Below are 12565 nucleotides of genomic sequence, written 5' to 3'. Positions count from 1 at the left end.
GGGGAACAAATACGATTTACTGAATATCTCATTAAAACTGACTAGATCTTTGGTACGATCCCATTCAGATTTAATCAACTGTCAAATTTGTCCCTTTGGGTTTTATACTGTACAGCGATATATTTAGCCCTCAGGCCGCTAAGGATGCCCATATACACCCTTTACATCACACCTTTTTGGCTGGCAAAATGGAAAAACGAAGGCAGTCTTGATTTTCCAACACACTTGTGTCAGCAGTTCTCTTCTCCGTTTCCTCCTCATTTATTCTGTCAAGGGAGAAAGATACACTGCTCTACTGCAGATATTGCAATCTGCTTTGCACACTTAGATTGAGGTACTTCATGACAGGTTGCATAGCTAAGAGGATCTGTGGCAATTTAACTGCTTTTAATGAAGATGCTTTGCTGAAGACCACCGAAGTATATTATGTGAGAATCTCAGAAATGCCTAAGTCTAGAGAGAAATGATAGGAATACTATGCAAAATTAGATACCGTAGTATTAATTAGCTATCATATAATGGAATAATTTCCGAAATATAAACATACTGGTTTAGAAGACTTATGGTCTAAGTATTAACACTGGGCAATTTGATCCATAAAGACAGAAAAATATATGGAGCAGTCATAAAAATAGAGGCCTTTCTAAAGTCATAGCAGCAAAATAAATAAATATAAAATACTGAATAGTTACAATGACTTTGAAACCAACCTAATAACTATCAAAAAGACAAGAAGAGAAAAGGTTTTTTAAAAAAAATAGGGCACAGAAGATGCTCTCTCTTAGTGCACAGTAAGCTTCAAGCTATGGATTTGATTTCTGGCATATTTGCAGAATGTGAATTAAGTTTAGAGAATGACATACAAAGGTAGAAAGTGGGATAGTGAGAACATCTGTTACATACACTGCAGTGTCAAAATCTAGAAAATCTAATATAATCTGCAAAAGGTTTTTAAGAGGAAAAAAATTAGACTGAGTCATATTATATTCTGCCAAAACAAAGAAAAATATATACAGGAAAGAGATGTGTATCTGTACTTTTGTTTTCCAAATGTAGCTCCTCCATGTGACAGATTGGAGTGGTCTACTGCATTAAATTCTACAAACAGTAATCTGCCTCACCACTAAGTGAGAGACAAGGTGGGTGAGGTAATATCTTTTAATGGACCTACTTCTGTTTGTGAGAAAGACAAGTTTTTGAACTTACACAGAGTTCTTCTCTATATGTTGAGCTTAGTATTTTAAAAACTGTCCTGTACCAGCTACACATTCCTTTTAGATCAGATACTCCAATTCTCAGCAGGTGAGATAACATTTAATCTCTGTATGAAGTGAACTTGAAAGCATCTCAGATTCCTCCTTGCTTTACACAAGACTCATTTACAGGAGTACAAAGTAACTTTACAGCCACAGATGCCAAGAATGGGTATTTGTATCTACATTTCTAAGCAGAGCTTAGACTCCTTGTACACTTTGTGACAGACCCAGACCAGTGGGGTACAGGAGTCTGCTAGAAGGCAAATATACTGGCCACTGGATGAATAGTTTTCTGTTCCCTGAGTGACCAGAGCAAGGGCTGTGCTAGAGCAATCAGGAACCTGCTAGAACCAATTAAGACAGGCAAGCTAATTCAGACACCTGGAGCCAATTAAGAACATACTAGAATCAATTATGACAGACTAATCAGGACACCTGGTTTAAAAAGGACCGCCCACCAGTTCGTGGAGCACGTGCAAGGAGCAGGGAGCGACAAGGTATGCTGCTGGAGGATTGAGGAGTACAAGTGTGATCAGGCTTCAGGAGGAAGATCCTGTGGTGAGGATAAAAAGGTGCTGAGGGGAGGCCATAGGGAAGTAGTTCAGGGAGTTGTAGCTGTCACACAGCTGTTACAGGAGACAGACAGGGGCTATCCACAGGGCTCTGGGCTGGAACCCGGTATAGAGGGCGGGCCCGGGTTCCCCCAACTCCTGATCGGACACAGGAGGAGTTGACCTGGTCTGTGAGCAACACCAGAAGGGAAGGTCTAATTTGGAAAGGGATCTGGCCTGTCCCTGACCCACTACGTGGGGCAACAGAGACTGTGGAGATTGGCCAGCATGGGGGAAATGGAGAACAGTGATGAGGTTAGTTAAGTGTATGGCAGGTTTGAGGCTCTAGTAGAAGTGGCTAAATGGAGGGCTGCCGTGAACCTCTGAGGTGAGCAAATCAGCCAAAAAGTGCAGGACCCACCAAGGTAGAGGAGGAACTTTGTCACAACTTGAAAAAAATTAAGTCATGCCAACTTGTTGGCATTTATTGGAAAGCCTATTGAAGTACCTGCCCTATCTCTAGCTACAAGGAGGGAAAATAAAGTCTTCACATAACCCCGAGCACTAGATTTAGGCACAGAATTGTGAACCACACATTTTTTCTACATAGAAGTGAGGAAGATTGTGGCACAAACACCCAAAGGCAACAACATTAGATTTTTAATAATTGTGCCATTTTCCCATGGTATCTACCCTGATGAATTTTCAGTTAGGAACAGTTAGGTTCTTAAATATAGACTGAAGTGCCTATGTTTAGCATCTATAATGCACATTGAAGCCAAGACTGTAGATGTACACAACTTCTGAAAACTAAGCCACTTTAAAGAGTCCCTAAATTTAGACTCACATTTGTTGCATTTACGTGGTCCACCAGACTTTCTGAAAATCTGAATATAAGCTGAGAGTCCAGATAAAGTAACCATATGCAAAAGCCACTGACCACATGTAAAATTGTAATTTGTCACTTTGCTGAACAAGTGTGATGCTCCTCGCCTAACTACTTCATTTGAAAATTAGTATGTACAATAAGTGCTTTGCTTTTGAATATGTAGTGAAGTTGCTTGACCCCCATCATTCCTCCATCCTATAAGAGTGCACTGAACTTCTAAACACTAACCTTCGAGGATGATTGGCATCAAACAATGTTGTATCATCATCATCGTCATCTTGTTCTAATGGCGTCAACTCCATATTTTCTATGTTGGTGTCCAAAACTCCATACCTTCGGGTCTTTTTGTTTCTTTTTCTGAGGCTGAAATACAACGTTTTTAAAGTTTTAATCTTTAAATTGCTGAAATAGAAAGTTATAACTGTGAGATTACTGTATTAAAGAGAACAGTTTTAGTTCTTTAAATTATAGATCTGTATTTAAATTCTTCATATTTGCACATTTAATATATGCTAATCATTTAAAATATTTTCTTTATCTCAATAGAGTAAAAGTAAAATATCAAAGATTAACATTCCCCTGAGAGCCAAGTTTTCAAAACAGGAAGCCTAAAATACCACAAATATGTATAAAATTTTTGTGAATAATTACTTTAACAGTAGATCCAAGATAGGTAGTTGCAAACCCACATGTTTGAGTCACCTATCTACCTATGTGCAAATACCATCCACGATTTGCAGTAATTTCAGGGCAGGTCTACACTATGGCAGGGATCGACGCTCTGAGATTTATCTATCGGCGGTCGATTTAGCGGGTTTAAAGACCTGCCAAATCGACTGCAGATCACTCTCCAGTCGACCCCTGTACTCTACCCCGACGAGAACAGTAAGGTAAGTCTCCTGTCAACCCCCCTACGGCGAACATCCCGTGATAACTCGACCTAAGGTATGTCGACTCCAGCTACGTTATTCATACTGTGGTAGTGTAGATATAGCTATACATACAAATGTAGGTATGCAATTAAGAATGGACCTCTGGTTCTGAAAACTCTCTGGTCAAACTGGAAAATCCTGTTAACCTTTATGTCACATGCTGTACACTTCTATACTGAAGAATAGATGCACAATGCAGAGACAAGATATCTGACCAAAAAAGGGTCTAATGGAATTGTATCTTAAAAAAAAAAAAGCAAAATGAGCAGAACTATGGATGCTGCAGTGTTTTCACTCACTATCTGCAACTAGACTAAGTAGTAAACACTACAACTCTTATTAGGCAACTATTTGTTACTGAGCCAAACTGTTACTAAGCCAAATGCCAGACAAAAGCACGTAGCTGAACATCTGCAAAGTATACCAATCACTCTTTATAGAAATAAGGGCTCATGATCACATACTTCATATCAATGGCATTGTCAAGGTTCCTTCCCCACTCTGAACTCTAGGCTAGAGATGTGGGGACCTGCATGAAAAACGCCCTGAGCTCATTTTTACCAGCTTAGGTTAAAACTTCCCCAGGGTACAAACTATTTTACCTTTTGTCCCTGGACTTTATTGCTGCCACCACCAAGCCTCTAACAAATATAACAGGGAAAGAACCCACTTGGAAACATCTTTCCCCCCAAAAATTCCTGGGGAAGGCTTGATAAAAATCCTCACCAATCTGCATAGGTGAACACAGACCCAAACCCTTGGATCTTAAGAACAATGAAAAAGCAATCAGGTTCTTAAAAGAAGAATTTTAATTGAAGAAAAAGTGAAAGAATCACCTCTGGAAAATCAGGATGGTAAATAACTTACAGGGTAATCAGATTCAAAACATAGAGAATCCCTCTAGGCTAAACCTTAAGTTACAAAAAGACACAAAAACAGGAATATAGATTCCATTCAGCACCACTTATTTTATCAGCCATTTAAACAAAACAGAATCTAACACATATCTAACTAGATTGCTTACTGACTTTTTACAGGAGTTCTGACCTGCATTCCTCCTCTGGCCCCAGGAAAAAACACAACACAGACAGAGAACCCTTTGTCCCCACACCCCCTCCCGCCTCCAGCTTTGAAAGTATCTTGTCTCTTCATTGGTCATTTTGGTCAGGTGCCAGCGAGGTTACCTTAGCTTCTTAACCCTTTACAAGTGAAAGGGTTTTTCCTCTGGCCAGGAGGGATTTAAAGGTCTTTACCCTTCCCTTTATATTTATGACACGCCCCCCAAATCACAGATAGGGTGAAACGCTAGCTGTGATTTCTTCCTGGAGCTCTAGGAGAAAACAGAGTTAAGACACATGCACCTCTAAATATACTATCAAGTATATAAAGACTAACAATATATATTCACATCTCAAGGACGATTTTAACCATTTGATTCTGGGAAACTTTCAAAGGAGAGTGCATCAGCCACTTTGTTAGAAGCTCCTGAGATGTGTTGTATGTCAAAATCAAAATCTTGGAGAGCTAAACTCCACCAAATAAGTTTTTTGTTATTTCCCGAGACAGTATGAAGCCACTGTAGCACAACATGGTCGGTTTGCAGGTGGAAACGCCATCGCCAAGCGTATGGGCGTAGCTTTTCCAGAGCATAGACAATAGCATAACATTCTTTTTCACTGACTGACCAGTTGCTTTCCCTCTCAGACAGCTTCTTGCTGAGAAACACTACAGGGTGGAATTCTTGATCCAGTCCTTCCTGCATTAAAACTGCTCCCACACCATGCTCGGACACATCTGTGGTTACTAGGAACGGTTTGTTGAAGTCTGGGGCCCTTAGCACAGGGTCAGACAGGAGTGTCGCTTTAAGCTGGTTAAAGGCCTTCTGACACTCTTTGGTCCACTGAACGGCATTTGGCAGTTTCTTTTTGGTTAGGTCTGTCAGTGGGGCAGCAATTTTGCTGTATTGCGGTACAAATCGCCTGTAATATCCGGCCAAGCCTAAGAAGGATTGGACCTGTTTCTTTGACTTTGGGACAGGCAACTTTTGGATAGCATCCACTTTGGCCTGTAGGGGGTTGATAGTTCCTTGACCCACCTGGTGTCCAAGGTAAGTCACTCTGTTTAGGCCTATTTGACACTTCTTAGCCTTAACAATTAGTCCTGCCTCCCTTATGCACTCGAAGACTTTTTGTAGATGTTTCAGGTGTTCTGCCCAGGAATCCGAAAATACGGCCACATCGTCAAGGTAGGCAATTCCATATTCTCCCAATCCCGCTAGGAGACAATCTACAAGTCTTTGGAAGGTGGCGGGTGCATTCTGCAGCCCGAAAGGGAGTACATTAAATTCATACAGCCCAACATGTGTGGTGAAGGCTGACCTTTCCTTGGCGGATTCATCTGGCGGTACCTGCCAATACCCCTTGGTTAAGTCCAAGGTAGAGATGAACTGGGCCCGTCCCAGTTTTTCTAATAGTTCATCTGTGCATAGCCCTGGATAGTTGTCTGGGCGAGTTACAGCATTTCATTTATAGCAGTCCATGCAAAAACATATCTCCCCATCTGGTTTGGGAACTAGAACCACTGGAGATGCCCATGTACAGCCAGAGGGGCGGATTACCCCCATCTGTAGCATATCCTGGATCTCCCGTTCTATAGCAGTTTTAGCTTGAGGAGACACCCGGTAAGGCTGGACTTTAATTGGGTGAGCACTACCTATGTCAACAGAGTGGTATGCCCGTTCAGTCAGTCCTGGGGTGGCTGAGAACGTCGGTGCATAGCCAGTGCACAGCTCCTTGATCTGCTGTCACTGCATATGTCCAAGGGTCATGGAGAGGTTCACCTCTTCCATGCCACCAGCCCTTTTCCCTTCATAGTAGACACCTTCAGGCCACTCAGCGTCATCTCCTCCCTGGGCTGTAAACTGACAAACCTTTAATTCTCTGGAATAAAAGGGCTTTAGAGAATTAATATGGTACACCTTAGGCTTTCGGTTGGAGGTGGGGAATGCTATGAGATAATTAACAGTTCCCAGGCGCTCCTGGACCGTGAGTGGCCCTTCCCACGATGCTTCTATTTTATGGGCCTGGAGCGCCTTTAAGACCATGATCTGGTCCACTACTTTGAAGGAATGCTCTCTGGCATGTTTATCATACCAGGCTTTTTGCTCTTTTTGAACATCCTTTAGGTTTCCTTTAGCAAGGGCTAAAGAGGTTTGGAGGGTGTTTTGTAGGTTGGTTACAAAGTCCAGAATGTTAGTTCTTAGGGAAGGTGTAAACCCCTCCCATTGCTGCTTCACCAACTGTAATGGCCCCTTAACCTCAAGGCCATATGCAAGTTCAAATGGTGAAAACCCTAAACTGAGATGTGGTACAGCTCTGTAGGCAAAGAACAACTGCTGCAACACTAGGTCCCAATCATTGGAGTGCTCATTTACGAATTTATGTATCATGGCCCCCAAAGTCTCATTAAATTTCTCTACCAGGCCATTTGTTTGATGATGGTAAGGGGTGGCAACCAAGTGATTTACCCCACAAGCTTCCCAAAGGCTTTCCATAGTTCCTGCCAGGAAATTAGTTCCTGCATCTGTGAGGATGTCGGAGGGCCAACCTACCCTGGCAAAACTGTCTGCTAGTGCCTGGCACACATTTTGAGCCCTGGTGTTGCTTAGAGCTACTGCTTCTGGCCATCGGGTGGCAAAATCCATGGAAGTCAGTATGTACTGCTTTCCTCTGGGTGTCTTTTTCGGAAAAGGACCCGGAATATCCACAGCTACTCGCAGAAATGGAACCTCAATGATGGGGAGTGGCTGGAGAGGGGCTTTGACCTGGTCTTGGGGTTTTTCCACTCTTTGGCATAACTCACAAGACCGGACATAGGTAGAGACATCCTTGCCCATTCCCTCCCCGTGGAATGACCTCCCCAAACGGTCTTTGGTCCTGTTCACCCCAGCATAGCCACTAGGATGATTGTGGGCTTAGCTCAAGAGCTTGGCCCGGTATTTAGTTGCAACTACCAACTGTCTCTGAGGATGCCAGTCTTCCTGGTGTCCACCAGAAAGAGTTTCCTTGTATAGAAGTCCTCTTTCTACAACAAACCTGGATTGATTAGAAGAGCTGAGAGGCGGTGGGTTGCTCCGTGCTGCCGTCCAAGCTCTCTGGAGGCTTTCATCTGCTTCCTGTTCGGTATGGAACTGTTCCCTTGATGCTGGAGATATCAGTTCCTCATTGGATTGTGGACCTAGGTTTGGTCCCTCTGGAAGCAATGTAGGGGATGGGGCTGTTTCTGTTGACTGGGAACCGCTCTCCGCTGGTGTACTATGTTGGGGTTCAGGCTCCGGCTGAGCCTCTTGTGTAGGGTTATGGGCTGCTGCGGGTTCAGGTTCGGTGCGGCCCTCTGGTGTTGGGGTTTCAAGTATGGAATTCAGTGCTGGCAATGGGTCTGGTGCTGGTTATTCCGCAGGTTCCATGCTGGGGCTGGCTCTGTCTGGATCTCTGGGACTGGATCCACTACTGCTGTTGCAGACGTTGGCATGGGGTCCAGTTCCATCATCTCTGACTGGGTCCTGGTAGACGTTTCCGGAACAGAGCTAGGCAAGACAGCTTCACATGATTGGCCAAGTCTTCCCCCAACAGCATGGGGATGGGATAATCAACACAGACTGCAAAAGTCCACGTTCCTGACCAGTCCTTGTACTGGATAGCCAACTTGGCTGTAGGCAAATTGAAAGAGTTGCACTTGAAGGGTTCAGTTGTCACTTGGATCTCTGGGTTGATTTAATTTGGGTCCACTAAGGAAGCATGGATAGCTGACACTTGTGCTCCAGTGTCCCTCCACGCAGTGACTTTCTTCCCACCCACACTCACACTCTTGCCCACACTCCGCTCTGAGGATATCTGGGCCTGAGGACCTCTGGTGGGATTCCGGTGGAAATCTGTTGGGGTTCTTGGGGCAGCTGGCCTTCACAGGCCCCGGCTCATTACATTTAAAACACTGTCCAGCTGACGGGTCACTGGGGCGAGGTGGGTTGCTGGAGAATGGCGTGGCAGGACAATAAGGTGTCTGGAGTGTTCCTTGGTGTGTAGTTGGGGCCTTGGGCCGCCCCCAGTGGTAGGGTGTGGTCCAAGGGTGTCCCTTCTGGTATCCGCTCTAACTGCGACCAGCGTTGTTCCTCTCTCCACCCGTTTTGTTCCAGCTTGCCCCGCCTCTCTGGCGGTCTGGGACTGCTCGTATCGATCAGCATAAGAAGCAAGACTTTTTGCTGAGTCCATTTCCTTACCCCTTAAACACTGTTTTATTTCCTCCTTGGACATAGTCAGGAATTGCTCCTGAGCTATCAAATCACACATTCCGTCAAAGCTAGTGACACCCCTTCCTTGGACCCATTTATCTAACAGATCCTTCATCTGATTTAGATAAGCCACTTTATTTAGTCCAGGCCCTCTCTTAAAGGTTCGAAATTTTACTCTGTATGTTTCAGATGTAATTTGAAATTGCTTTAAAACCAAATCCTTGAACTTATAGTCAGAAGCCTCACCAATAAGCATCTTATTGAATATGTCCAGAGCTCTTCCAGTTAATTTTGCAACCAATGTGGTCACTTGTGAGCTTCAAAAAATTTTATGGAGAGTGCACAGTCTCTCAAAGGTGAGAAAATATTCAGCAATATCACTGGATTCATCATACTGTGGACATAATCGCTCCCATTTGTGGATTGTTGGAGAAGGATGGTTAGGGTTATCCAGTAGATTCCATTCAGCCTTTGCCTTCATCTCCAGTGCATGCTTCCTTTTTCCTTCTCCGCCTCAGCATGCTTCCTCTCTTTTTCCTTTTCCTCCATTTCTTTTTCCCTTGCCTCCATAGCTCTCCTGTGGGCAGCCTCTTTGGCTGTTTCTGCCTTGGGCTCTGTCATGTTTGTCTCTCTATTTTTAACTAACTTTACACCCGACAGTTAGAAATAAAAAAAAAAACAAAAAAAACTTGGCTTGTCAAAAAAAAAAAAAAAAAGTTGTGCTGTAACCGGATACCTATGTTCTCTGATAGCGATTGTCAGCCTACAGAAAAATCCTTAAAAAAAAACCAAACACACACCTTTGTCTCCAGGCAAATAGAGAGAAAAAGCCTCTAGTTGCTCTTAGCTAAAAAAAACCTCTTCAGGTCTGTGAAGACTTGTCATTTTCCCTGCAGGAAGTTAACTACCCTGCCTTTAGGTAGAGAAAACTCCAGCTCACAGAAGACAAATCCCTTTTGTCTCTGCTCTGGCCCCCAAGCGGAGACAATACAAACTAACTGCTTACAGCTTAAAACCTGCTTTCCAACAGCCCAAAGGAAAAAAAAATGTTTTTTAAAATCTGTGCTTCTGGTTCAAAAAATCTCAAATTGATCTCAAAATGATTTCAAGTTAATCCCACCACTCTGCCACCATGTTAAAGTTCCTTCTCCACTCTGAACTGTAGGGTACCGATGTGGGGACCTGCATGAAAAAACCCCTTAGCTTATTTTTACCAGCTTAGGTTAAAACTTCCCCAAGGCACAAATTATTTTACCTTTTGTCCCTGGACCTTATTGCTGCCACCACCAAGCGTCTAACAAAAACAACAGGGAAAGAGCCCACTTGGAAACATCTTTCCCCCCACAATCCCTGCAAGCCCTACACTCCCTTTCCTGGGGAAGGCTTGATAAAAATCCTCACCAATTTGCATAGGTGAACACAGACCCAAACCCTTGGCTCTTAAGAACAAGGAAAAAGCAATCAGGTTCTTAAAAGAAGAATTTTAACTGAAGAAAAAGTAAAAGAATCACCTCTGGAAAATCAGGATGGTAAATACCTTACAGGGTAATCAGATTCAAAACGTAGAGAATCCCTCTAGGCTAAACCTTAAGTCACAAAAAGACACAAACAGGAATATACATTCCATGCAGCACAGATTATTTGATCAGCCATTTAAACAAAACAGAATCTAACGCATATCTAACTGGATTGCTTACTAACTCTTTACAGGAGTTCTGACCTGCATTCCTGCTCTGGTCCCAGCAAAAAACACACACACACACACACAGAACCCTTTGTTTCTCCCCCCCACCCTCCAGCTTTGAAAGTATCTAGTCTCCTCCTTGGTCATTTTGGTCAGGTGCCAGCGAGGCTGTTTTAGCTTCTTAACCGTTTGCAGGTGAAAAGGTTTTTCCTCTGGCCAGGAGGGATTTAAAGGTGTTTACCCTTCCCTTTATATTTATGACAGGCAACATTTACACACCTGCGCATTCAGATTATGCCACTGTTTTCATTACAAGTCTCTTTTTCTAGGAGTTTAGCACATTATGGTAAACATACATTCCAGACTGAAACTTTATACATGTAATAAAACAAATAAACTGTTCAGTCAAAGTTAATGTTGATGGATGGCAAGACGACACGACTGTCCATGAAGACCACTGGTCCCATATCCAGGAAACAGGATCCTACCTCTGAACACCAACACCTGCTACTTGGGTATTTGCTCTTTTTGTTTGTCTGCCATACTCAGCCCTACATCTCTGCTTTAAAGGAGGACTTTCAGCATTTAGGAGGAACAGCAGGCAACAAGGCTTGTACAGTACACATTTTGAGGCACTAGCACAGATGGGGAAAAAGAAATTAAGTCAGTTATATTGAAATAAAGTCAAGAAAGTGAAAAGACTTATGCCTATCATCACGTCAAAATAGTTGGTGTTTTGATCCTTCTCTCACATCACCCCTTTAGGCTGTGGTCCTGCAAAAGTTTACACGTGCCTAATTGCAGTGTATATAGGCTCATTCAACTTAGGGGGATCACTCATCTACCTACTTGAAGTTCCCCCTAGCAGAAGTCTTTGCAGGATTGGGGGACGTTCAACAGTGATCTCTTTGGAACATGGTATACATCTCTAGTATTCTGTGAGATGCTAGATTCATAAATAATAATGCTGGAAAAATTGCAATTTTTGAAGGCTTTCTATTTTTAACTCCACTAATGACTTCCTTTAAAAGAAATTTGATAGGCTCATAGTCCTCATTGTTACATATTGTCCCCCTTTCCAGAAAGTGCCAAGTAAGTGGGTAGAAAGAGTTATAGAACACAAAGATCAACATGTGATCAGAGATAAAGAAAATTGTGCCTCTTAAATCCATTATTAGTATCTGCAGTAGCACCTATAAGCCCCAGGCGCGCACACAAACTGCTCTTCTTCTGACGAGCTTACAAATTAGTCTAATGGAATTCTTTGAGAAGGTCTATAAAACAATGGATAAAGGAGAAGTGGTTGATACAATTTATTTGTACTTTTAAAATGCCTCCAACGAAGTCCCTCCTAAAAGTCTATTAGGGAAACTAACTATTCATGTATATCCACAGATATAAATCGGATATTTGCAGAGCTGCAGGGCTCTACCAGGAATCTCAGTGGCAAAAGCAGCAGCAGCATGTTGGGCCACCACTCACAGGAGCCAGAGCCTCGTGCAGGCAGCTCCTCCAGCGTGGCTGTACCACCCCAAGCCCTGCCCACTGGGGTGAGCACCAAACTGATGGGCAGCTGTCTCTGGTCGCACTAGTGTGTGCAAGCAGCTCACACACTCCCAGACAAGAGTCCCTTCCATGCAGTGGTGTTTCTCTCTCTTGTCCAGCGGTGTGTGAGCCACTTGAATGGTCACTATTAGGAGATGAAATTCAGTCTTAATAGACGCTAGGTGATACATACTGGAAGGAAAAAAATGAAGTACTCATGCACATTGTTGGGTTGCAAGTTAGCTGTCATCACTCGGGTGGGGGTGGGTCGGTGGTGGTGGGGAAACCAGGATAAAATCCTGGCTTCACTGAAGTTAACAACAAAACACTCACTGATTTAATGGAGCCAAGATTTTACCTCTGGACATTACTGTGGATAGTGCAATATGCACCACTGATCAAATAAGTAAGCAAGATGATA

At 43.2% G+C, this 12565-nt stretch overlaps 1 protein-coding gene across 1 annotated transcript in view; it reads right to left on the bottom strand.

Annotated features, from left to right (window-relative positions):
• Positions 1-12565, bottom strand: part of FAM174A (family with sequence similarity 174 member A) — a 39560-nt gene that overhangs the window by 4329 nt on the left and 22666 nt on the right. Inside the window, exon 2 of the mRNA XM_048851414.2 lies at positions 2925-3059. Coding sequence (XP_048707371.2) covers positions 2925-3059 — 135 coding nt within the window. The remainder of the gene's footprint in view (positions 1-2924; positions 3060-12565) is intronic.

The sequence above is a fragment of the Caretta caretta genome, chromosome 5 (genome assembly GCF_965140235.1).
Source record: "Caretta caretta isolate rCarCar2 chromosome 5, rCarCar1.hap1, whole genome shotgun sequence".
Classification (NCBI taxonomy): domain Eukaryota; kingdom Metazoa; phylum Chordata; order Testudines; family Cheloniidae; genus Caretta; species Caretta caretta.
The sequence above is the reverse complement of the archived record's forward strand: the minus strand, read 5'-3'. Positions and strand labels throughout refer to the sequence as shown.